Raw genomic sequence first — 25,323 nt, 5'->3', positions numbered from 1 at the left:
AAATTAAAGGCCCACTCCAAGGTTCTGTAGTGATTATAGTGCCCTTGTTTCCCCCACAATGTACATAATTAAACCACTTTTAGAACGGCTTAGCTTTTTACCTGGGGTTTGCCTCTGCAGGGCTTTGCTCATTGGCTGAAAGTGATCAGCTGACCCTGCACTGCTGGCTTGGCTCAGGCGAGCTAACAAAACCTAAGCAGGGGCCTCCTCGCTCTCTTTGAGCTGTAGTAAAGAGAAGAGAGCAACTGTGTCTTGTGGACCCCAAGTAAGGAATCAAATCGTTCTTAAATGCACTGTAGTGGGTGTTGTGTTCCTTTAACCCCTTAAGGACCAAACTTCTGGAATAAAAGGGAATCATGACATGTCACACATGTCATGTGTCCTTAAGGGGTTAAGGACACCTGACATGTCATGATTCCCTTTTATTCCAGAAGTTTGGTCCTTAAGGGGTTAAAGTTTGCATGCATTATTGAACAGGGTTTGCTTGTATTTTTATTTACATAAGACAAAACGCTTAACATCACTCTGTTAACGAGAGAGAGTTATCCAGATCAAACACAAAACGTCTGGGGTTATTCGGCTGGTAGCCAAGGTTAGGGGGTCACACACTTCGGTGGTGTGATTTACATTGTCTGGTCTGAAGACGGTATCGGAGTGTAGCCCCGGCGATAGTGGCAGTGTTTTTGAAAGCCAAGGCATTTATTTTCTCTTCATGAAACTACTTACACTTTACAGTAGCAGACTTTACTGAACCGTCAAGCAAAACATCCGCCTCCCAGCTAAGTCTCCTGGTTTAATCATTAAGTCCTGACTTGCATCATAAAGATTAAAAATAGTAAACAGGGAGGATGTGATGCGCAGGTTAGTTTGCTTAGTAAAAAGGAATACCTGCTATCTGGTTCTAAAAATGGAACTTTAATGTAACATTCCACTACCTAAATATAAAATAAAATAACAGTTTTGTAGCTATACCCCCAGTAAAAACATGGATTTATTTATGCACTTTTTAATTGGGGTTATAATTAAAACAGCTTGCGAAAAGCTGCAGTTCTCTTATATGAAACCTTTGCAATCCCTCCCCTTTTAACCCCGCCCAGACCTTTTGTGGCTGTCCAATCACAGACTTTCCAATGCAGTTCAATGAGAAGTCTTTGCAATTGCTGCCTCTTGAGTTTAGCACCACTGAGCTAACCAAACCGTCAGGGGGTGTAACAAGGTTCGTTTATAAAAGTGCCAAATTCTATTGCAATCAGCACTTTATGCAAAATCAAAAAGCAGACACATTCTTTACACTTAAAGTACTTCGATAAGCTACAGTACTTTAGGGGTCTGAAAAAAGACATTTTAAGTTCAGAATCTATAGAGAATATGCAACAGAATGTTTTTGGTTTTTTTTCTTTCCATTTCAGAAATGCTTTTTGTCCTGTATTTAAGATCTCCCTCTTAAGTGCTCTGCTCCATTGAATTCCAGAGTTCTGACATTAACGTTTGTCTTCTTATACCATCCATCTGTCCTTTACGCAGTGTTTAAGCCTGGCACGTTGCGCCTCATGTTGGTGTGTGGGTTTCAAGCCCTTCCCTACTAATGCCTGCATGCTGTGGAGTGCTGTCAGTAGGAGGACTGCTAGTGATGTAGGCCGGAAGGTAGGATGTAGAATGGATTGGCGCTGACAGCTGTCTTCCTCTGGCCGCCATGCTCAGACAAACGCTGTTTGTGGTGTGAGATAAAACGGCGCCATAGTGACAACTGCCCCCTGTACTGGTGACACGGGATTTCTGTTTGAGGTCCACGGACAAGCTCCTACGAAACCAGAACTTGCGAACTTCAGCCTGTACCTACAAGGAGAGCCGGATAACAAAATGTATGCTCTTTAGGCAGGTTTTTTTTTTTTAGCTGAATGTGCTGTAGAGAGCTGACAACAACTGTGAGGCAGCTTGAAGGGTTTCTAAGATGTTCTTTTGATAGATTGGACAATAGGTGTTAGGCAGCAGTGCCATGATCTGTTAGATCGCAGGGTAATAGCTATGTGCTGCTAGATAGCTATAGCTACATAATTAGCACAGAGGTGTGAAAAAGATGTTAAATGGCAGTAATGCAGTAGCAGGAGACCTAGCACAGTTACATATGTCTGTACTAACATACCAAAGTAACAAATGTGAACTGGCAGAAATACTCGGCAGCCTCCCCGGCTGGTACAATTCTTACAGCAGTCATATTCTGTGCTGGAGAGTAGAGATAGACTACTATAGAATTTTTCAACTTTCAACTCACTGCAGTTTAGTGTTATATTGAATACATACCATCCTGTGCTGAAGAAGGGGGGTTAGACATGTGAAGTGGCAGCAAGTAGCCAGGACTATTATGCAATACTATTACTGAGCTTGTAGCTCCGCAGAGGGAGGTGTGTGTATTGGACATGAAAATAGCAGCTTTGAGTTTATCCTACGTTTTATCACTCACCTCCCCATTGCAGAAGCAGTAGATTATCGCCACAAAGAATCCCTGGGGAAATAGAAATGTTCAGGTTTAGAGCTATGTTTCCATTATCTCCTGGGTGACATTTCTTAAAATAATTAGGACTCCTAACGATGTACACTGTCCATGTATTACAGCCTTTTATTTTAGGTTCAATGGTAATTGTGTTCTCTAAACTAGGAACACATATACACCCCCCAATACTTTGAAACGGGGCACATATAGACAGACTACTTTAACCCCTTAAGGACCAAACTTCTGGAATAAAAGGGAATCATGACATGTCACACATGTCATGTGTCCTTAAGGGATTAATCTATAGTGCAGGATTAAAGAATCCTTAAGTACTGGATACAGCTACGGTGGCTCTCTATTGCTGTACACTCTCCATCCCCTTTTTGTATGTAACTGTCTTGAAATATAATTATTTTCTGCCCGTACTATTCACAAAGATATAACATATCCTCAGATGTGTTGAGCAGTAGGTGGTTTCATAATGAAGAATAAAGGAAACGATATGTTTGAAAAAGCAAAAGAAATTCCCTCCCTGGTCTGAGAATCACAGGAATCCTCATCCATACGACAAAGGGTCAGAGATACAATTTAGCACCCAGTTTAGAACATTGGTATAACAAGCAAAGGAGGACGTGTCTGACAGCCCTTTCACTTTGGTGATCTATTTAGGAGCAGATACTAAGCGTGTTGCTTTCACTATAAAATATGAATATAATAAATAATCTGCCCTGTGATTAGATTGTAAATAACATAAGCCCACTACAGCAGCAATGAGCCAAGCTATCGTATGAAACCGTACAATAAGATAGAATTGGGGTGTGCACAATCATCCATTGCGTCTGTGGTTCTGTTGCTGTTGTATACCTGGGAGGAGTTGAAGAACATCTCGTAATGCATTTGTATCTGCCAAAGGAGCCCCTGAACCTCCGTATAAGGCATGGCCATGAACAGCACGTAATGCACCCCGAAAAGAGGCATAAGGACCAGTGTGGACTTCAGGAGCTTCCTATAAAAAAAAAAAACTTGGAATATCAACAACACTGGTATATATAAACGAGTGTGAAAAAGGTTACTTTTGTTGGTGGCAAAATTTGCAGATATGGGCAGGGGGTTCCTATGGCAACAACATACAACATTACAAGACTATAAGCTAGCCTTTGTGAACTGTAACCCCTCCTCCTCCATAAACTCCATCTCTTGACCTATTTAACTGCAAGTTCTGCACTCCTGACCTAATGAACACCACCACTGCGTTTTCAACTCCATGAACCTTTACAAAGTGAAAATAAGACACTTGACTTAAAGGGACACGATAGGCACCCAGACCATTTAATCTCATTGAGCTGAAGTGGTCTGGGTGTCTATAGTGGTCCTTTAATCTCATTGAAGTGGTCTGCGTGCAGTTCCCCTGTCCCCTTATTGAGACACTGCAATAATTACTTTGCAGGGTTAACTCCACCTCGAGTGGCTGGCTACCAGATATGTGAAAATGCAAATTTGCATCTTTTAAAGATCAAGTAAAAAGCTTATAGAAAGCTAGAAGTGGTCCCTAGAAATGTCTAGTCCTACACTTTTACCACTGACTATTCTTTAATTCACAATTATCTGGGCCCCAAGTGCCGCTATGGATAAGTCACCACTGGAGGCCAATTCTTATATTGAAAAATAACTCGAGTCCCAGCAATTCTCACTTTATTGAATACCCCTATTTATTGAATTCCAGGACAAAGAACTAAAAGTGGAGCAGTCACCATTAAATCTATTTCTTCTGTTCGCTCCAATTTTAGTACGCCTCTCTATATTACGGAGCCAGTATTTAACCTACAACAAGTAACCCATTTTGGCATTTAATTGGGCGATGGTAAATACAGTAGTATTACAGGCAGGGACAGATATTAAAAAGGGACAAGTCCAAGTCTGGATTTCCATAGTAGGCTGGTAACATAATATTATTTTGGAACGGTGGAGAGATGTATTCACATTTTGCTCTCCTCTGTTAATGTCAGTGGTAAAGGATTATATTAATTGGGTCGAAGTAGTTCCAGTGTACCTGCATGCAATGACATTAGACTGCTGTGTTTACCACTAACACTATATCGAATCAACTTTGGCCTGCGGTGGTCTCTGCACGCCAGTGACTTACCCATATTGCTGGCACGGATCTAATTTCCCAGTGTTTGTTTTCCATAGCTTGGAGGCCAAAACTCTGACAATGTTCAGAAACAGGAAAAAATTCACCTTCAAGAGCAAAATGTTACTGGTCAGAAAAATCTTCGCAAAACTGGAAAATGTGGAGAAGTGAGAATTTTATCACATGAGTATATTAAGGACGCACTACAAGCACCATAACCACTGTATCATACAGTCTGCTGGGCACCACTCGCCGCCTCTCCTCTTGTATGAAGAAATGAGCTAAGTTCTGCAGCCTGCAAACAGTGGGGAGTGCGAGCGCACTCCTCGCACCATAACCACTACAGCGCTTTAAGTGTTCCTTTAACAGGGCAAAATAGAAAATAAAAACCAAAGTTAAAAAGTTTTAGGTAGATTTAAAGAAGACACTCTGGACAGAACGTGCAGTGTGTTTGTTGCAATTAACCAACCCAAAGTTTAATTTTCAGATTTAGATACGCTCTTTAAATACCAGTGTGCGCCGTTACGCTTCAACTTGAATTAACTCATACATCTAGAGTAATTCGCTACAACTTCATTTAACCATTAGTATATTTACACTGTGATGGGTTAGTGAATTTATTTTTCCAATTTTGCTCACACGCCTATGACATATGCACACTCACATTGTGAAATGTCACGTGTTCACATACCAGATTGGCGGCCAGGATGGGCATCTGATAAATTAATTTCATGTGGCCCGCACTAAGATCCCAGCACCTGAATGTGAAGAAAAAAATATTTGGTAAAATGTTAAACCCTGGTATAAGTATAGTTAGTGCGGGGAGTTGCTAGGGGACAGCTCTGTTCTGCATCCCCTGTAATTACATTTAGTCAATTAATTTTTTCTATAGGTACTATAACCCTTTCATCACAATTAATTGGTTATAATGTCTGGAGTACCCTGGCAGTGTACGTACAATTGTGTTAAACCATTTTCGAGCAAGTTAACACGGAATGAGGGTCTTTGGCTACCTCTAGCTCCACCCATACTGGAGGTGTGGCTAAGTCAGAGTTTACACTTCCTTGTATTCATACCAGCATTGATGCTTTGATAGGTGGCCTGTGGTCAGCTGATGCTCTCAGCCAATAACAGCCGCCCATTACTGCTCAGGCGAATACTTTCCCATTAACCCAAGCAGCGCAGAGGGGATGTGCTGCTGTGCACTCTTGTTTAGCATTAAAAATGTATTTATGCTAAATGGAACAATGGCACCAGGGGACTCCAGACACTATAACCACTTCAATGAGATTAAGCCGTTATGGAGCGTACAGTGTTCCTTTAATACAGATCCCAAAATGATTTGTCAGCTACATTATAAAGGTATATTATAGAGTGTTGTACATACTGCGTATCTGCCAGAGACACTCTCACACTTGCCCACACAGATACGAACACAGCTGGCAGACCTGTGTGTGAAAAGTAGGAATAATTACATTCACAGCAGATATATCATGCCAAACACATAAACAATACAGACTTTTGGAAAAACTAACGTTGTATGACATTGTGGTCAGAACCTGTGGGTATGATCAGCAATGGAAGGCTATATGAATTGGCATAACAGTAATGGTCACAGAATGTGCTTCTGTGTCCAGCTTTCCCAGAGACCAAGGTGTCCTACATCGTTTGGTGAATTCTTATTGGTCTAGTGGGAGGATCGCTAAGCTTGGTCCAAATGTTATGTATTCAATACGTTTTTGTACCTTATTGGAAATAAATATGTTTAAGTAAACACCAGGGGGCGTTCTTAGCTTTCGGAATCACCTGGAGCTTGAGCCCAAAGCAAAACGACTCCTAACCAGAAACTCCACCATAGAAGCCATATGCCCACCTCACTACACAAACCCTGCCAATTATGCGAGCCAATATGTCAAATAAAAATATAGCCGGAAACAAGAATATGCTGCATTACCGGGTATTCAATGTAATTCTATCTAGCCACACTGCTTAAAGGAGCACTACAGCATTAGGAAAACATACCTGTATTACTAACGCTAGAGCGTCTCTGTCCCTAATTAGGGCTTGCATCATCCACCCCCCATTTGCTGTAAAAGTATTTTTGAAATAGCTTTTTTAACTTACATTTATCCAGCGCCCCTGGTGATGCTCACCTCTCTGCCTCCTGTGACACTTTCTCCATCGCTGGTTCAGTCCAATGATGCTCAGAAAGGATGATGCGCATGCACGGATTTGTCATAGGAAAGCACAGAATTCAGTGCTTTCCTATGAGCTGCAAAATCACTTCGCCAAGTTTTACTCGGTTACGTGCAGCAAAAACGCCCCTGGCGGCTGTCTGGAATAGGTGTGCTTAACCTTGCAATGTTTTACATGACATGGGCATGGCAGCCAGACCACTTGATCTCAGTGAAGTGGTTTTGGTGCAGTGTCCCTGTCCTCTTTTTTTATAGAAATCGCAATATTTACATTGCAGGGTTAAGTCCACCTTTAGTGGCTTCTATTGACCAGACAAAGTAAAACTTGGTCAAGTGACAAGGAAGCCCCATAGGGAAGAATGTATTCAATGCTTTCCTACGTGGAATATAAATGCATATATAACCGATCAGTATGGAACCGATCAGTATGACAGAGGTGTTTAAATAAAGTAAACCGTGGGGGGCGGAGCTAGCGGCACAGCGAGGCAGTCGCCATTTGCAAAAGCTCCACACGGCCGGCGCAAAAAACGGGGAAAAACCGGCACACCCGCAGCCCATCGCCTAAAACAACCGCCCGGAACAGCTTCCTAACACCCTGCTGAACACGCAGATGCCGTTCTTTCAGCAGCCGGGCACGAAACGCCGCGTTAAGAGCCAAGGGGCCTACCGCACACGCGACCAGTACCTCACCCGGGAGCTGACAGCGTGGCTCGGACAGAGCCCACAACTAATAGAGGCAGACTCCCACACAACTGAAGAGATGGGTCGGAGGTCCAACAAACCGGCAGCAAGTACCTCCACGCCTAACCGGAGCATAGACAGCATGCTGCAACACCCTCCACCCGCACAGGCCCGCGCGATCACAGCAGCCTCACCTGTAAGATCTGAGGAAGAAGGCTCAGAACACAGCACTGCAGGGGCAGACACAGGCAACATAAAAGCACAGGCAGCTGATGGACTAGCCCCAGCGACTAAAAATGACATCCAGTCCATGCTGGCAGGACTACAAGGTAACCTACAATTAATGTGGCAAGCAGACCTGAAAGGGTTAGCAGCAGAGGTACAGGCAGTATCAGCCCGAACACAGGCCACAGCACAAGAGGTGACAGACCTGAGCCAGGCACTAAACTCACTTAAAGACACAGTTACCCAGATGCAGACAATACAGGATAACGTCTCCAGGCAAGTCAGCATCTTAGACGACAGGGGTAGAAGAAAGAACGTCAAGATCAGGGGGGTGTCAGAAAAGGTGCCATTGGAGGAACTACCCCACTTCGTAAGGCGCCTAGTGGCCTCGCTCATCCCCAACAGGCTGTCAAAACACTTTACGTTTGACGGCGTATACCGCATAGCTAAACCCCTAAGGGCACCTAAGTCAGCCCCACGAGATATAATTCTACGATGCCAAACCTTGACGGACAAAATAGCCCTGATAACAGCCATGAAAGGGAAAGCGCCCTATGACTTTGAAACACACCAAATTACATTCTTCCAGGACTTAAGCAGAGACACATTATCTTGGCGCAAGAGCATGCAGCCCGTGACCACCACCCTGCAAGCAGCGGGTCTAGTTTACAGATGGGCGACCCCCAGAGCGCTATGGGTGACCAAAGACGAACAACACTACAAAATTACCAACGTGGAAGAAGGACCGGCCTTGCTGTCCACACTGGGACTCTCTAACAATGCCACAAGGGCGGACTCTCCGCACCCAGGACCCGCGACGTGAACCCTGGACTGACTAACTCAGAGACCTCCAAATCTTGCTATATTATTATGTTAATGTTTAATGATTGTATGTTCTGCCCACTACACCAAGTTATGTCTCACCTGTCTTTTTTTGTTTATTCTTAGACATGGCACGCACTGCCCTGTGCCTTTAAGGCAGTGCAACTGCACACTGCCCATGCCCCCCCCCCCCCCCCCCAATGCCTCAGGGTCAAGAGGCATAGCAATCGATGGAGCGCATGCTCCCCTTGACCCAATCTTTTCTATCTCACATAGACCTTCTCCATAGTCTTAAGAGCCCAGCCCTAACACGGCACATATCCTCTGACACATAAGCAATCCCCAAGCAGACGGCTCTCACACTTCTGGTCCTCACCCACGTATCTAGCGTTCTACAAAACGCACAGCCGCAGGGTACCAGCCTTATGCCACCGCCAGTGCAACCCTCTAAAACCACCCTAGCCATGGCACCCACAGCCACCACTGGCATGGGCGATCACATCATTACTACTGCCTAGTCCTACATACGAAAATGTGCACTAATATTCTTAGCCCCAAAGGCGGGAGGCTTAGCCCATTGACTAACTTTATTTTATTTTATGTACTTGCTGATAAGATGTAAATATACCAAGTCAATATCATTACACCAACACTACTACACGCGATTCCCCTATGCACTATACGGAGACTAGCTATAGAATTGAGACGTACTATATCGCCACTATACATGTATAAGCAATCCAGCGAAACTCATAGATTAACCGGCTCGGTGAGAATTAGTCGGATCCCTACTAGCAAATGTCTAACACTTTACTCTAAGATGCGTGTAAATTAAGCATGTAACTAATGGTCCTTATCTTGCAATTCATAAATGGAATTCCTTAATGCATAATCTATACGTTATAGAACAGTTTCTAGTTGTCTGTTTCTCATGTTACAACATTTTAAAGCTATGCTAGCCAACCATATGACAGAATAAGTTAATGTTCATGATAAGCCTGCAGATGCTGTTGGGGCGCTGCAAGACTAAATGTATGTTCTTGAATATGCACAAGAAAAATAAAGAATTTATAAAAAAAAAAATAAAGTAAACCGTTCAATCGGTATCGAGTTTCAAGGATACCAATAAAGAAGTCCCACGTCATTTAACAGGTGGAGTTATTGGATAGGTCATTTTGACGAAATGTCACTCCTCCTATTAATAGGTTGACCTAAATTAGTTTAAACTACATACTGCCGATCTCTCAAAAAAGGCAGCTCACCTAACCGGTGATTTCTTTAAGAACCTCTTTCGATTCGAAAATTGCCACAAGCAATTCTTCCAAAGTTCTAATGATAAATTCACTTAAACTGTCATTCTGTAAATCAAATAATTTAATTAAATGTAGGAATAAAGTACTATTTGCACATAATCCAACCAATATTTTTAATCTCTTTACACATAATATTTGCTTAAAATATAATCTGCCGATCACCAAGAAAAGGCAGATTATCAAAATGGTGACTCCATACAGAGTTTCATTACGATTGAAAATTTACCTCTGAACAGTTCTTAGTTCATAGAATCTGAATTCTGTGAATCAAGTGATTTAATGCAAATTTAAGGACAGCAGTACTTTTAACATAAACAGACTAATACTATACTAGGAGGTGCTGTTGGTCACGGAGACAGCCACTAGAGGCTGGATTAACCCAACAGTAAACATATCAGTATCTCTGAAGGGTTACAACTAGGGGGACCTGGCACCCAGACCACTTCACTGAGCTGAAGTGGTCTGGGTGCCTATAGTGGTCCTTTAAAAAACTCAACCCGAATTCCTCTGTTGAATTAGTTTAAATTTAAGTGATTAAAATAGTATTAATAAGACGTGAATTACGTCAACAATTAAGTGTTCACAAAAAAACCCAACAATATATTAATCGTTGTCAATAAGGTCTTAACAAAGACCTGGAAATAGTAACTTAGAGATTGACTGAAAAAATACTATTAGAATGGATAATGTGGTTTTTAATATATATATATCGAGTAAAATTGAACTCCTTATTTAAGCCTTTAGGAGTCAAAGTTTAAAAACTTTATTTATGTAATCATAACCGAGAAGTGGAGCAAAGTTTTAAAAGAGAGCAATCAGGGGGGGCGTGGCCAGCGGAGCAACCGACCAGATGCGTGTATGCAGAGCTCCTGCTCCATAGACTATATTTACTGACAAAAAGCCACGAAAACGGCCAAAAACAGGAGCCAAATTGTGCCTAATACCTCCACAATCAAGATGGGGTGCAAAAACCGAAAATCAGCCTACTCGGAAAGCCTTTACCAACCTGACATCCGAAGATCCTTCGACGGACCGAGGCCTCAGGCCCAATCCAAGATGGCCCCCAGCAGACCACGAGAGGGCTCCGATGGGGAAGACGGATCCGCGGCCTCACAGGCGCATAGCGGACTCGGACGCCGACACATCCCCAGCCACTAAAGGGGACATTAAGAGGCTGTTACTGGACCTCCGAGCGGTGTGGAAAACAGACCTAACTGGAGTGCAGGCAGAGGTCAGCGCACTAAGTCGCCGTATAGACGAAGTGGAAACCAGAGAAGGAGACAGGGACAGCCGGCAACTTGGGACCCAAGCACAGCTGGAAACTATGGCCCAACAGGTCCGGAGCCTGACCAGGACAGTCACCGCTCTCGAGGCCCGGCACTGCAAGAGAAATGTGCGGATGCAAGGGATACCAGTGTAGCGGATTGGTACCGGGCTGTCCCACGACATGTATGAGAATAAGTGTATTTGGTCATATGGCTGGTTTAATGTGTATGTACATGTATAGAAAGCATGGTATCCGGGTATAATGACAGTTAAATGTATGTAAAGAATTGTATTCCTCTAGTTGTTCGGTAGAATCATTCAAATAAAACAAGGGAATGAAACTACCGAACAACCAGACCACCCAGGAATGAGTGTGCCTCCAATTACCGTTTGCAACAATGTTGCAAACAGGTAATTGGCAATCAGTGCAGTGTGGTCTTTGTCCTCTGGGTGGCCGCCATTCGGGAAACAAACACGTGGCGGCGGCCATCTTAAACTACCGAACAGCGGTGTTTTGCCGTCGAGTGTCTGGAACTAAAATCGGACACTTGACTAGGCAAACACCGCTGAGACCTCCATACTTCCAGAAATTCGTATGGAAACTACCGAATGACCCGCCGTTCGGTAGAAAGAGCCCCATAAACAAGGGAATTCATTCAAACCCTCTCCAGGCTCTATAACACAGGCAATTCGCCTGTTTTCATTCCCTTGTTTGTGACCGACCGCAGGGCCAAAATGCATGGAACTGTTTTCGGATACTTTACCCTTGCGGTCGGTCAAATCTTTGGAACCCCATATCTCACGAACCATTCATCCGAATGGGCTAATTTTTAAGTATGTTGGTCCCCCAGAATAGAGCTATCTGGGGATGTTGGATTTGTGGATGTACCCCAAGTATTTAGGGTACATCCAAAACTCGGGGAAAACTGTGTACACAATAAGGGGATTATGATGCTAGAGGAGGGGAGGAGATCTGTGGGAGGTTACTACTTAGAGATTGGATAATGTCTTAAGTGATAGAACCTCCTCCCTTGCATGGGAGAGGGCTTTATAAGGAACTGTGGAATAAAGCTTGTCAGACTACTCCTGAAACTGTGTGTCGTCCAGTTATTGGGATTGCGATGGGGATACTGCTGTATTACTTTACCTGCTGGAAACCTTGCCTGTGGACTTAACATCACCTTGTTCCTGAGCCTCACTGGAATCTCTAGTGGAGAATAGCTGTGCAAGATCGGCTCTCCGCTACAACCAGAGACTGTGAACCCAGAGGCCCTAATGGACTTCACTGATAAGGTTGCCAAGGCTCTGGGCGTGCGGGGGGACAACAAAGCGCCCCCACTGATAACAGCATTCAGAGTTCGGAAAGCTCCCACCGCCCCAGCTGACGCACCACGAGATACAATAGTGGTGACAAGACACATCGCGGTCAAGACGGCCATTCTCACCCGATCCAGAAGCCAAGCCTCAGTGACCGTGGACAACTGCCAGATTAAAATATTTGAAGACCTACCATTTGCAATACTGGCAGAACGGCGCCGTTTCCAACCGGTCACCAGAACACTGAGAGACCATAATATCAGATACAATTTATTCTTTTTTTTTTTTTTTTTTTGTTTAGTTAATCATATATGTATACCTAGCATTTTATATGAAGTTGGTCATGCAGATGCGAGGGGGGGGGGGGTAAGAACACATAGCAACACACTTCGAGATGCCCCGTACCCCCCCAAATACCATACCAAGGCACACTATTTCGCGCCCGCTGCCCATAGCTGGGCTCAAGCCGACAATCACACCATGGCTCAGACGGACGCGCTATCCCAGTTGAGAACGGTACCCGCCCATCACTTAAACTGCAGAACACTAGCCGCGAGTATCATGTCACTTAACTGGCGCTGACCACGCTATATCACATGAACCCTATCTATAGGCTCACTAAGAGTCCTCCCTTGGTCCAGCGCACCGAGCCCGCACAACAGCGCCATTCAGCAACACTGCCCCAGTTAGCAGGTATAACCTGATTACTCCTAACACTCTTTTATGCCAGTATATGTTTATATTTGAATATCTATTATATTACGATGTTGCCCTGATAATCAGAGAGGGAGACAACCATGTAGAGGCCGAGGCGCGTAACACATACAAGGTACACAGACCCATAAGTTTTAACTGGACCCACTGTTAGGTCTCTGCCACTTACGGCTCCCTCAGAGTTAATCCATGAAGATCTTACCTTTTGTAACTATCCAGATAGCTAGCAATACACGATCAAATATAAATAATAAACTAAATTTGCTTTTTTTTTTTTTTTTTTTTAAACTTCATTTTTTTGTTACATACGGAACAAGGTCTGTAAATGTTAAGAACATTTCAACTATACATGAGAACAGGTAACTCCTTCAAGGGCACCTGCCACTATTCCCACTAAGCAAGTAAGTTGCATGTCTCGAGACATGTGGAAACGTTAGGGTTAGAGATAGAATTAATATGTTGCAAGATTTGTCACTGTTGGGATGTTTTCCCTATATATTGCACTTCACATTGGCACGTGATTAGATACACAATATTGGTTGAGCTGCAGTTTACAAAGCTATCAGTTATATAGGTTCCTTTCGTTTGAGTGCTAATTGTCGATTTAGACGGATAAATAGAATTACAGGCTTTACAGTGCATGTTCCCTTTAAACTTTGCAGCCAAATGGAAGGTGACCATGTGGGTTCCAGATGGCTGTGAACCAAAAAATCTTTAAGATTCTTCAGTCTTTTGAAAGTCATTGAGGGAAAGGGAAGGGCAAGATGGCTTTGTCATCACTTCTCACAGTCAATTCTCTTAAGAATTTGTTTAGCTGGATCCCAATGACGATCAAAGGTGCCAATAACTCTTATATTTTTATGCATACTGTCCGTCGTCGAGGGTTTTCTAGGTTTGTGCAAGCTTTCAAATCTATTTAGTACCCAATTCTTTGAATCTTGATTAAAGTTTTCACTCTGTGTATGGTCCTCTCTGTGATTACAGGGTTATATGTGCATTTATATTTCCTCCGTGGAAGTGTGAATACAGATTTGTATCCCTAACGCTATCATGTTCCTTTAATTGATGGAGAAGCAGTACAGTGAAGCCCCTGTGCCAAGCATCCCCCTTCTGAATGTCACCTAGGGGGCATCGTCTTCTCTCCATTAATACATTTGAGTAAGCTAGCACTAATACTAGTTTTGTTTTGGGTTTTTATTTTTGTTATATCAGGTGGCTATTTTAATAATCAGCTGTCTGATGTAACAAGAAAAAAGATACACTAGCATTCTGCTGCCCCTCGATCAGCTAAACAGATCTGGGGCTTCGGCTCCCAAAACCCACTCAACACAGAACGCCCCCTGGTGGGCACACAGAAGAAGACATCACGGCAATATGTGACAATGAGTGACTCACTTACCCCATCCGATGATGGTCAGAGCCCAGAAGTAGCTGCGGTCGGACAGGAAGGCCATGAACATAAGGCTGTGCAGATAGAGACCTTCCACTAGAATCCAGTAATGATTTGTGGCCAAGAAATATAGGAACAGTGTAACCGTCACTTTGCAGCCAACCTGTGCCGGGAGACATGGGGAGAGATGCATCTAAGCTAAGAAGCTAAGCATCTTGGGAAATGTAGTGAACTGCATATGGAGTGCCATTTACTGACTCACCCACTGCATCTCTGTGGCCTTTGTAAGCTCCGTTCCATCCTTTGCGTTCTCCGATATTACTTTGTCGTCACCGGAATACAGAACGGCATCTTTCAAGAAGATGCTTCCCGCCCGGCAAACGAAAGAGGTGAAAAGGTGGATGTGGATGTAATTTCGGGTGCAGTGGAGACGTCTGCGGCAAGAAACCAAATCAAAGATTCAGGGCAAACATGGACTAGTAAAATTATATCGAGAGTAAGATTTCCAGGTTTATTCACTTAAGTTTGAGTTGATAAGAAATTAAAAGTGAAATTTTAAATTTAGGCCACAATTCACACCCAATGAATAATCCTGAAATGTGTTGAGCATCAGTTGACATAAATAAAGAATATCAAGGAGTGGAACTACACATGGACGATAAAATCATTAAAAGGACCTACATTTTGTATCTAGACACTCTGCATGGAGACGCTGAAAGTCCAACATAGAGAAGCATTGAACCAATGCCTCTCTATGAGGAGATGCTGACTGGTGCAGTGCATAGAGTGGTCACGCATGCACACTAGACTCCCAAAGTTTCTCTGTGGGGAAGCACTGGACTGGCTGAGATCATCAGGACGGATGATCTCAGCCAGGTAGGCGGGGCTGTAGAACAGAGACTGGGACACAGGGGGAGTAATGATAAGAAAATCTTACCTTTTTAATACACACAGGGGGGGCTGATCACTTAAACAGTGAATGGGACACTAAAGTGTTAGGAATAAATGCCTGAATTCCTAACACTATAGTGCTCCTATAAACTTTATATGCAGGCGATTTACTTAAGAGAAGAGAAGAGAAGAGGTTTATTAAAGTATACTGTTATTTTAGGGATATGATATCCTCTGGAAGTGACAAAGTGACAATATAAAACATTGGTAACAGAGCTGCCGAATTTTTCCAATGAAACTATTTTGGCAAAAGATGTTTGAATTCTCCATGTCCATTCTTTGAATTCTCAATATTTACGTCTGATTGTCTTATACCAAGGGAAAAGGGTTCTGGCAGCTTGCTATACTATGATTTTAAAAGTCTATCCCATGAAAAAGCCTTGTTGGTAGCTACATAACATATCCCCTTCAGTAAACGTAATTAAACATGATTTATTGTCTCACTTGAAGTAGCAGAGAATGATGAGCGCCAACATTAACGCGGCCAGGGAGGCGGAGTATCCCACAGTGTAGATCACGCGGAGACGGTCGAAGACGTTCTGCAGAAACAAAATCTAAGTTAGTATAGCCATGGGGACAACAAATTAATAATGGTGATTTATTAAGAGCAATAGATACAAAAACGGAAATGATCATCTTTCAAATAACCGTTGCTATAAAGTCATGAGCACAAAATTTGGACATGGTGACCCAATATCAAACAATGAGTAGATATGAATTAATGTGTATATGTGTACAATATAGAACCATTGGAGAGTTTGCAGCGAAGACAAGATGGTGCTTGATAGAACAATTTGTAGATGGCATCACCAGAAATATTTAGTATAGCCTAATTTGTTCTACGATAACCAGTTTTAGCACTAGTTGTTTTTAGCTGGACACAGGGGAGCTTTAGATTGATGATAGAGAAGTGTCTGATCCCATGAGCTTGCACTCTGTAGAATATTCTTTGTGCTATACAAAAGTAGGATAAAACAAACTTATTGACCACATGAAGAACCAAAGAACCAGGTGATTGTCCATTTAACAGAATTTTAAGAAAACCAATAATGTTTCACTACCTTGTCTTGGAGCTTTTTCCCTGGACTGGTGAACATCAAGCACTCACTATAGTTGGCCCATGCTCGATTAAGTTCTGGCACCTGAATCCAGGTTCCTGATTCCCCACATCTCCGATAGGCAAGGCCTGAAATGATAATAAGTCATGGCTTACACTCACATTCTAGATATTTAAGGAATCTCCTAAATTCCTTAATATGGAGAAAATGGCCATATTTGCTCTAGCACTCCCAGTCAATGCACAATAATAAATTTTTAAGGAAATCCCAGCAAAAAACTTTAAGCCGGGAGTGCTTGACTTTGACTCTCCAAATGTTTCTGAACCAAAACTGCTGCAGTACTCAGCAAGCAGTGACAAATCCAGGGGGAGGGGAGTAACGGGGCATCCCTCCCGAGATCAAGCTTAGCTCTGGATCCGCCCCTGTCAGCAAGCTTGCGATTTTAAAGATTGCAATCCAACATCTAAGATGCTCCATGTAACCTTGATTTAGACAATTTAAAAAATATATACATTTTACTTAATATGAAGGCATATGCTACCTGTAGTCCAAGCAAGATCTGCATGTCACTAATGACCTTATCTAAGATAAGGTAGAAACCTCTAAATTAAATGTTTATAGTTACAAAATTAAACAGCCATTGGGTAAATACAAAAAAACCTTCTTTTGGATCAACAGCAAAAATCAAATAGGAGAACTTTGAGCTGAACTTTATGGACACAAGTCTCTTTTCAGCAATGTATTATTATTATTCTTGACATTTATATAGCACCAACAGATTCCTTAGCGCTTTACAATATTATGAGAAGGGGGATTTAACTATAAATAGGACGATTACAAGAAAACTTACAGGAACGATAGGTTGAACAGGACCCTGCTCAAACGAGCTTACAGTCTACAGGAGGTGGGGTGTAAAACACATTAGGACAGGGAATAGCAGTCAAATAAGATGGGAGTGAAGCAGAGCTGGAGGAGAGAGTAGAGTGCTGCCATTTAGGAAAATGCAAGAGACAGGTATGTGAGGTAGAGGTTAGTCTGGGAGGCCATAAGCATTCCTAAAGAGATGGGTTTTAAGGCATTTCTTAAATGATTTAAGACTAGGGTAGTGTCTGATGGCGGTAGGTAGTCTATTCCATAGGAAGGGAGCCGCCCGCGAGAAGTCCTGCAAGCGTGGGTTGGCCGTACGGGTGCGAGCAGTGGACAGGATAAGGTCACGGGCAGAGCGGAGAGACCGAGAAGGGGCATACCTATGGATCTGTGATGAGATATAAGAGGGGCTAGAATTGTTCAGTGCTTTATAGGTATGGGTTAGCACTTTGAATTGACTCCTATAGGATACAGGAAGCCAACGTAAGGACTGACAGAGGGGTGAGGTGTGAGAGGACCGACTAGAGAGGAAAATCAGTCTGACGGCAGCATTCATTACAGACTGTAGCGGGGCAATACGGCTTTTGGGAAGACCAATTAGGAGAGGGTTACAGTAATCCATGCGGGAAATTACTAGAGCATGGACAAGCTCCTTGGTAGCATCTTGTGTAAGAAAGGGGCGGATGCGGGCTATGTTCTTAAGATGGAATCTTCAGGGTTTGGCAACATACTGGATGTGAGGCTCAAAGGTGAAGCCAGAGTCAAGTATGACGCCAAGACAGCGCGCTTGCAAGGATGGACTTAAGTGGATACCACTAACTTGAAGGGAGAGCGAAAGAGGAGGACCAGTATTAGGAGGAGGAAAGACAAGGAGCTCAGTTTTAGAGAGACTGAGTTTTAGAAAACAGGAGGACATCCAGTCAGAGATGGAAGATAGGCAAGCAGTGACACGTTGCAGGACAGCAGGGGAGAGGTTCGGGGAGTAGAGATATATCTGGGTGTCATCAGAGTACAGGTGGTAGTGGAATCCAAAAGAGGTAATAAGTTTACCAAGAGAGGCAGTATAAAGAGAAAAAAGAAGGCCTTTGGGGACTCCAACTGAGACAGGACGAGGGGAGGAGGTGTTATTAGAAATGAGACGCTGAATGTTGAGTTGGGAGAGGTAAGAGGGAAACCACGTCAGGGCAGAGTCACCGAGACCGAGTGATTGAAGAGTTTGAAGAAGGAGAGCATGATCAACGGTGTCAAAGGCAGCAGAGAGGTCAAGAAGAATTAGTACAGAGTAGTGGCCTGTGGATTTAGCTTCGATTAGGTCGTTAGTCAGTCTGAGTAGAGTGGAGAGGGCGGAAGCTAGATTGAAGAGGGTCAAGGAGAGAGTTGGAATTGAGGAGGTGAGACACACAGGCAAAGACAAGTCTTTCCAGAGGTTTTGGGAAATAGGGAGCAGGGATATAGGACGATAGTTAGAGGGGGAGGACAGGTCAAGAGATGTTTTTTTCAGGATAGGTACTACAGTGGCATGTTTAGGGTCAGCAGGGACAACGCCAGAAGAGAGAGCAGTATGCCACGGTTGGGGGCGTGTCTTCCTCGAGGTGCATGTCTGGAACAGGGCTGGAGCTGTAGATGTAACTATGAAAAATCATGAATACACAAGGTGACTCGACAGCTGTGGTTCAAAATTCCACTCATTCACCAATGCAGTCCACAGAACCTCTAGGTAAAACATGCTGACAGTATTGGATAAGTGGTGAGTAGGGTACCAGATACCCTCAACAATGGTCATGGTTTCCTTACACAATCAAAGGAGGATCTGTTGGAACTAGGTGGGACTCTTCAGCAGATACTAAAAGCAGGAACGATATGGACCAACACTGAGAAGTTACCAGACCTAAAACAGAGGAAATATTCAGGGAGTTACCTTGGTGATTGAAATCATAGATATGCTTTGGACAAGGGACAGAAACCAGTTGATTTGGGGCCCCTCGAGGCCAACATATTAGGCCGTCCCACTCCGGAGGACATCCCAATCCTAAAAGAAACAATGTTACAGACTGGTAGACACTTCACATAATGAAGAAGAAGGTTTATTTATTTCGAAAGTCTATTATCAAGTAGATCATCTTGTGATTTGTTTGGTTTTCAGGCAAGTATGGCCTACGATTTTTAATCTAGCACCCTACAGCAATTCTGAATGTGTTCAGCAGAAGACTAAAGTTTATCATTGACTCTACATATAGAGACAAAACTGAAAGGGTTTCTTTGAGATGAAGAGCAACTGTTTATCTTTAGCAAATAAGACTTTCCGTTGAGAATTTTCAACTTCAATCAATCAGTTGGTCACATGTGATATAGTGTGAAAGATTTAGGAGTTAGAAATTTGAACACTTTTCCCCGCTACAGTAACATGGCTTAAAGAGACACTCTAATTACAAAAAACAAAGCTAAACAAAACAGCAGCTTTAGCTAAATGAATTAGTTTTTGTGTATAGATCATGCCCCTACCTATAAAAATAAATATATATATATATATATATATATTTTTTTTTTCTTCCTTAAAGGAGCACAATAGTGTTGGGAATACAGAGCTGCATTCCTAATATTATAATGTCCCTCTGCCCCACATACCCCACCGGAGCAATGAAAGGGTTAAAAAAACACTTTTTTAGCATACCTTATTCCAGTGCCGAGGTCCCTCTGCGCTGGCTCTGTCTTCTCCGACGTTATCGCAAGGGGGACCTTGAGGCGCATGAATGGCAAGTAAAGCACACATTAGACCCACTCCATAGGAAAGCATTGACTCAATACTTTACTATGAGTATTTAGAGGATGCTGGGCATTATCATGCAAAGCACGGGGACGTCCAGCATCGTTTTATGGTGTTAACTCCGTGAAACAGCAGGAAGCACCTCTAGTGCAATGTTTTAGTTTGCAGGGTTAAGAGGACAGGGACAGTGCCAGACAGTGCACCCAGACCACTTCAATAAGAAAACGTGGTCTTCATGCCTATAGTGTCCCTTTAAGCTTCTTTTATTGCACAGCGTGTTTAATTTAGAAAGTTTTATCTCCTGCTCTGTTAATAGCCTGCAGAAGGCTCCTGTGTATGAATAAAGTTCAATTAAAAGAGCAGGAGACGGGGCGGGGCCGGACCGCCGAGCTGGCCGGCCGGCCGCAGCAAAGCTGAGCTCCTGCAAACTAATAAGATTTAAGCCTGTAACCTACAATCCCCGACCCAGGAAGAAACCCGGCAGCACTGGACCTCTGTGCAAGGAGGCACTGGATCCAGGGAGAGGCTGGCTCTCCAAGTTAAGTCCCCTGGAGGGGAAAAGGTTCGCTGCCACAGTTGGGGCCTTCCCCGGCGGTGAGTGGGGCAGACGGCCGCTGCTCCGCTATCCCGCCTGATAGTGCCCAGCCGGAGGCCCAGATCGGCGTGCAGCTGGCCCTGTTCCCCCCCCCTCTGGACCGGTGGGGGTCATCCCGGTCCTCACCCTGTGGCCCAGACTACTATAAAACAACTAAAGCCCAGTGACAACACCTTGATCGGCGGACCGGGCACATCAACCAAAATGGCGGATGCCATGTGCGCTGGAGATAAAGAGAGGGGACGGTTTACCCCTATGTACACTGTCAACCATAAGGCCTCCTGACACAAGATATAAGTGCCCTAACAGGCAAGCAGCAAGCAGACAGTAATGGCAGACGGAGTGCTTCGGGTGAGAACCTCCCCTCCTGAAGAGAAGGGGAACCGGTATCCCAAGCAAGGTATCACATACCTATTCTGGACTGACACAGCACACATCCCAGCCAGCCCGGACAGAGCCGTGAAGCACACCGACAGCCGGCTACCAGCAGGACCACGGTAAGCTCATATGGGATAATGGCCAAGCAGAGACATAAGCGGACTTTGGTATATGTACCCCACTGGCCCAAACATACTCAGCACGGGTAGAGCACCAACGAGATCCACCTAATCACGCTCAGCCACCCTCATCAGCCATACCCAAGCGTGGTTATAAGGGCCTGCAGGGTGATCCACTGTCCCTAGCGGTTAAAGCAGCCACCCAGCCATACATAAACAGCATGAACTGCCTTTATATAACGTTTGATCTAGCCTGTATAGCATAATTCTTCTCTTCTTGTTTTATGTACACTGTTATGCCTGCTATTACTTACAAAAAATTGTGCTGTATATTCAAATGCCATGTAACAGAAATGTCTTGTTTTATTAATATTTCTTGCCAACGCTGTTGTGGCATTGGAGAAAATCTATGTTAAACTCATGCACACAAAAATAAAGAATTTAAAAAAAAAAAAGAGCAGGAGACAATAACTTCTTAAGTAAACACACTGTGCAGAAAGATCTGATTGAAAACCAGACCATTTTCATGGAAGCTGTAGGAGTCACAGCCAGGCAAGGTGTGGATAGGACTGCATAAACAAAGCCACGCAACTCCTAAATGGTAGATAAAATCAGCAGGGACATGATCTTTACACCAAAACCACTTCATTAAGCTAAAGTTGTTTTGTTGCTTAGTGTAACTCTTTAAGTAGAGCTGCAATATCCATGTCTTCTAAAGTTTCCATATATACAACCCAGATTATTGTTTATTGGGGAGAGAAGGTTTAAATAGACATCTTTGTCTATCCTTTTAACTTCTGATTACTACCCCAACCATATCCATATCGAAAGATCCAACCATATCTTCTCCCTTCTCTCCACGAAGGTGGACTTGTTAAGGGTTGGCATCCGTGCTTGGAATATCATGTTACTAGGAACATGTATCATTTTTCTATTCATCCTCTGAATGTACCCAAAAACGGCAAGATTCATCCAAGATTCAATCTCTTAGAAATATCATTATCATGATCAGCAATAATGAAAGCTTCAGTTGTAGATCACAGAAGACATGATGTCGAGGGAAGTCCTTCCTATGGAACAGTAATGGGACAGTACTAACCATTCAGAAGGTCATGTTGTTTTCCAAATATCTGAGCTTTGATGCCCATCTGGCAGTTACGCTGTGCTTGTGTCACCATATATATTTGTTCATCCAGGGTAATGACATCATCAGAGTCGACCTACGATTTCGAAACAAAGAGTGGTATAATTTGTGAGCATTCTCTCCCAGATTACAGTAATGTTTGCCTAAAGTAGTAATATGAATATTACCATTTTATACATATATAATTATAAATGAGTAATTAAACCATTGTGTTGTTTTTAATGAGATTATATATATTTATTCACATTCTATCACTTCTTTAAATTGCAGATGTCATTTTGCCAAATTTAATGAAAGAATTAGAAGATTTCTGTAACAAATACGGTATATATTTTTTGGTTTAATGAAATTACCAAAAATTTAAAAATTTAAGTTGGCTTATGATGCATCATTTTCAAGTCTATATATATATGCTCGTGGCTATCAAGTTTGGATCTATCTTTCAAAATAGTTCTAAACTACATTCCCTGTGATGCTTAGTAAGCCTTGTGTGAAATTGTAATTCTAAAACACCTGGGGTGGTAAGAGTAGCCATCAGTGGAATAGGCTACATCATTTGTAGATGGAAAAAAAGTAAAAAAAAAACAAACACATAATTTGGTGATATATATATACATATATTATATGCTAGTTAGGGACTATGCTGAGAAAACTTGGACTTACGCCACGGTACGGCGTCTAGCAGCCACTACGGCACTCATTTCTCATAATTTTATATCCATTTCTCAGCCAAACTCTGAGTTCCTTTCAATCTGCTACAGACAAATTGTGTTCAACAAGTGGATGCCACTTCTGACACCATTCTGCTAGAACCACCCCTTCCTTCCTCCAGGTCATTTTGGAACAACGAATGCATGATATCCACAGGCATAACTTTTAAATGCTAGTGGCAGAAAATGGGTTAAGTTGTGCAAACGCCTGTAAGAGAGACAGAGTCTAAAAAAAAATAAGACAGGAGAAACAATACAGGACTTGTGTGAGCAAACGTATGGGTAAACACTAGGGAGGGGAATACATTGTGAGAAATCATGGATTCACAGGCTGTGTGTGGGATAATATCCCAAGCACGAATTGTCAGGAATTCAAAGTGAATTTCCGCTTTTCATCCAAAATACGCCAAATTGGAAGAATGCTCCAACTCAGCTATGTTTCAAGTTTGGTCTCAAATTTTAAATTCATTTTGTTAATCTAACACACTCTTGATTATGCTTCTGAACTGTAAATGTGATACGCCACAACCTCTTGTTGTATGCACGTATGACATACTTTACTCATCTATGTGTCTATCTGGTTGTCAACCTTTAAATAAAGAATTAAATATATATATATTTTGAATTTACTTTAATTTCCTGAGAAAATCCCCACTCTAGTGAATAACTCTCTAACTCTTACAATGTGCAGTTTTGACATAGTTAAGAACTTTACCCCATTTCTCCTGACAAATAGTCAATACAGTGGAAAGATCATCGACAGATGGAAACATCAAAAATCTTTTTGAAGAGGTTACTATATTTACTGTACAGATAAATGTCACAGTTTGCAATCAGCGCCTATCGGGTAAATATTTATCACTTCACTGTGGTTATTCAAGTATACCCCAGACTGCATTCTGCCCTTATACCTGTACTGAGCCACACGGAACTACCCCAGCTTGCATTCTGCCCTTACACCTGTACTGAGCCGCACGGAACTACCCCAGCCTACATTCTGCCCTTATATCTGTACTGAGCCACACGGAACTACCCCAGCTTGCATTCTGCCCTTATACCTGTACTGAGCCGCACGGAACTACCCCAGCTTGCATTCTGCCCTTATACCTCTACTGAGCCACACGGAACTACCCCAGCCTGAATTCTGCCCTTATACCTCTACTGAGCCGCATGGAACTACCCCAACCTGTATTCTGCTCTTATACCTGTACTGAGCCATACAAAACTACCCCAGCCTGAGTCGTACAGAATTACCCAAGCCCGCATTCTGCCTTTATACCTGTAATGAGCCGCATGGAACTACCCCAACCTGTATTCTGCTCTTATACCTGTACTGAGCCATACAAAACTACCCCAGCCTGAGTCGCACATAATTACCCCAGCCTGCATTCTGCCCTTATACATGTACTGAGCTGCAAGGAACTACCCCAGCCTGAGTCACAAAGAATTACCCCAGCCCGCATTCTGCCCTTATACCTGTACTGAGCTGTACAGAACTACCCCAGCCTACACTGTAGTCTTCAAACACAGAACTATTGCAGATTATTGCACCGACCACACAATTCTATCACAGCTACTACCTCCTCTACAGATCAAAAATACCATTATGCCAACCGCCAAAGTCTTTTCTATTACCTATGCCTTTACTAACCTCCACATTGTTAAAATACTAATACATATTCAATATTTATTGGAGTACTGCCACTTTATCAGAGCTCAGTACTTACCACAGCCCATACAGGAGAAAGTATAACCCACACGGTGACAAATAGCTCCACTGCCCGTCCAGACATCTTCATCCTTACAGTACGTTCAGTAGTCAGTGTTTAGCCAATCTCATGGTTAACACGTCCCTGGATGACAGTACACAGCCAGCTGGACCCTCCCTATCACACTGAGAGAATTGTAACCTCCCCTTGTTCCCTTTGCTCAGAGAATGTGGGGTTTATGGAAGAAGATGTTTTTTCTATACTTACACACACACTAGAACCAAATGTTATGACTTCAGCCGATAGAGTGAAAAAAGCTTAACCAAACTTAAAGGGACACTATAGTCACCAGGACAACTACAGCTTATTTTAGTTGTTCTGGTGTCTTTAGTCTGTCCCTGCAGGCTTTTTAATGTAAACACTGCCTTTACAGAGAAAAGGCATTGTTTACATTACAGTCTAGGAACACCTGCAGTCACTCAG

At 43.0% G+C, this 25,323-nt stretch overlaps 1 protein-coding gene across 1 annotated transcript; it reads right to left on the bottom strand.

The window, feature by feature from the left end:
* Positions 1-1,242: 1,242 nt before the first annotated feature.
* Positions 1,243-24,941, bottom strand: LOC134615045 (parathyroid hormone/parathyroid hormone-related peptide receptor-like). Its single transcript, XM_063459406.1, has 13 exons — positions 24,859-24,941; positions 22,377-22,497; positions 19,340-19,450; positions 16,558-16,682; positions 15,941-16,035; positions 14,808-14,979; positions 14,555-14,708; positions 6,010-6,070; positions 5,314-5,380; positions 4,635-4,729; positions 3,356-3,497; positions 2,462-2,503; positions 1,243-1,836 (listed from the first exon to the last, which is right to left on the bottom strand). The coding sequence occupies exons 1-13, from the start codon at positions 24,928-24,930 to the stop codon at positions 1,549-1,551; spliced, it is 1,545 nt and encodes a 514-aa protein (XP_063315476.1). The 5' UTR covers positions 24,931-24,941; the 3' UTR covers positions 1,243-1,548.
* Between the last annotated feature and the right edge of the window lie 382 nt (positions 24,942-25,323).

Source organism: Pelobates fuscus, chromosome 6, assembly GCF_036172605.1.
Source record: "Pelobates fuscus isolate aPelFus1 chromosome 6, aPelFus1.pri, whole genome shotgun sequence".
NCBI classification, from domain to species: domain Eukaryota; kingdom Metazoa; phylum Chordata; class Amphibia; order Anura; family Pelobatidae; genus Pelobates; species Pelobates fuscus.
Note: the sequence above shows the minus strand (reverse complement) of the source record. Positions and strands in the feature narration are given on the sequence as shown.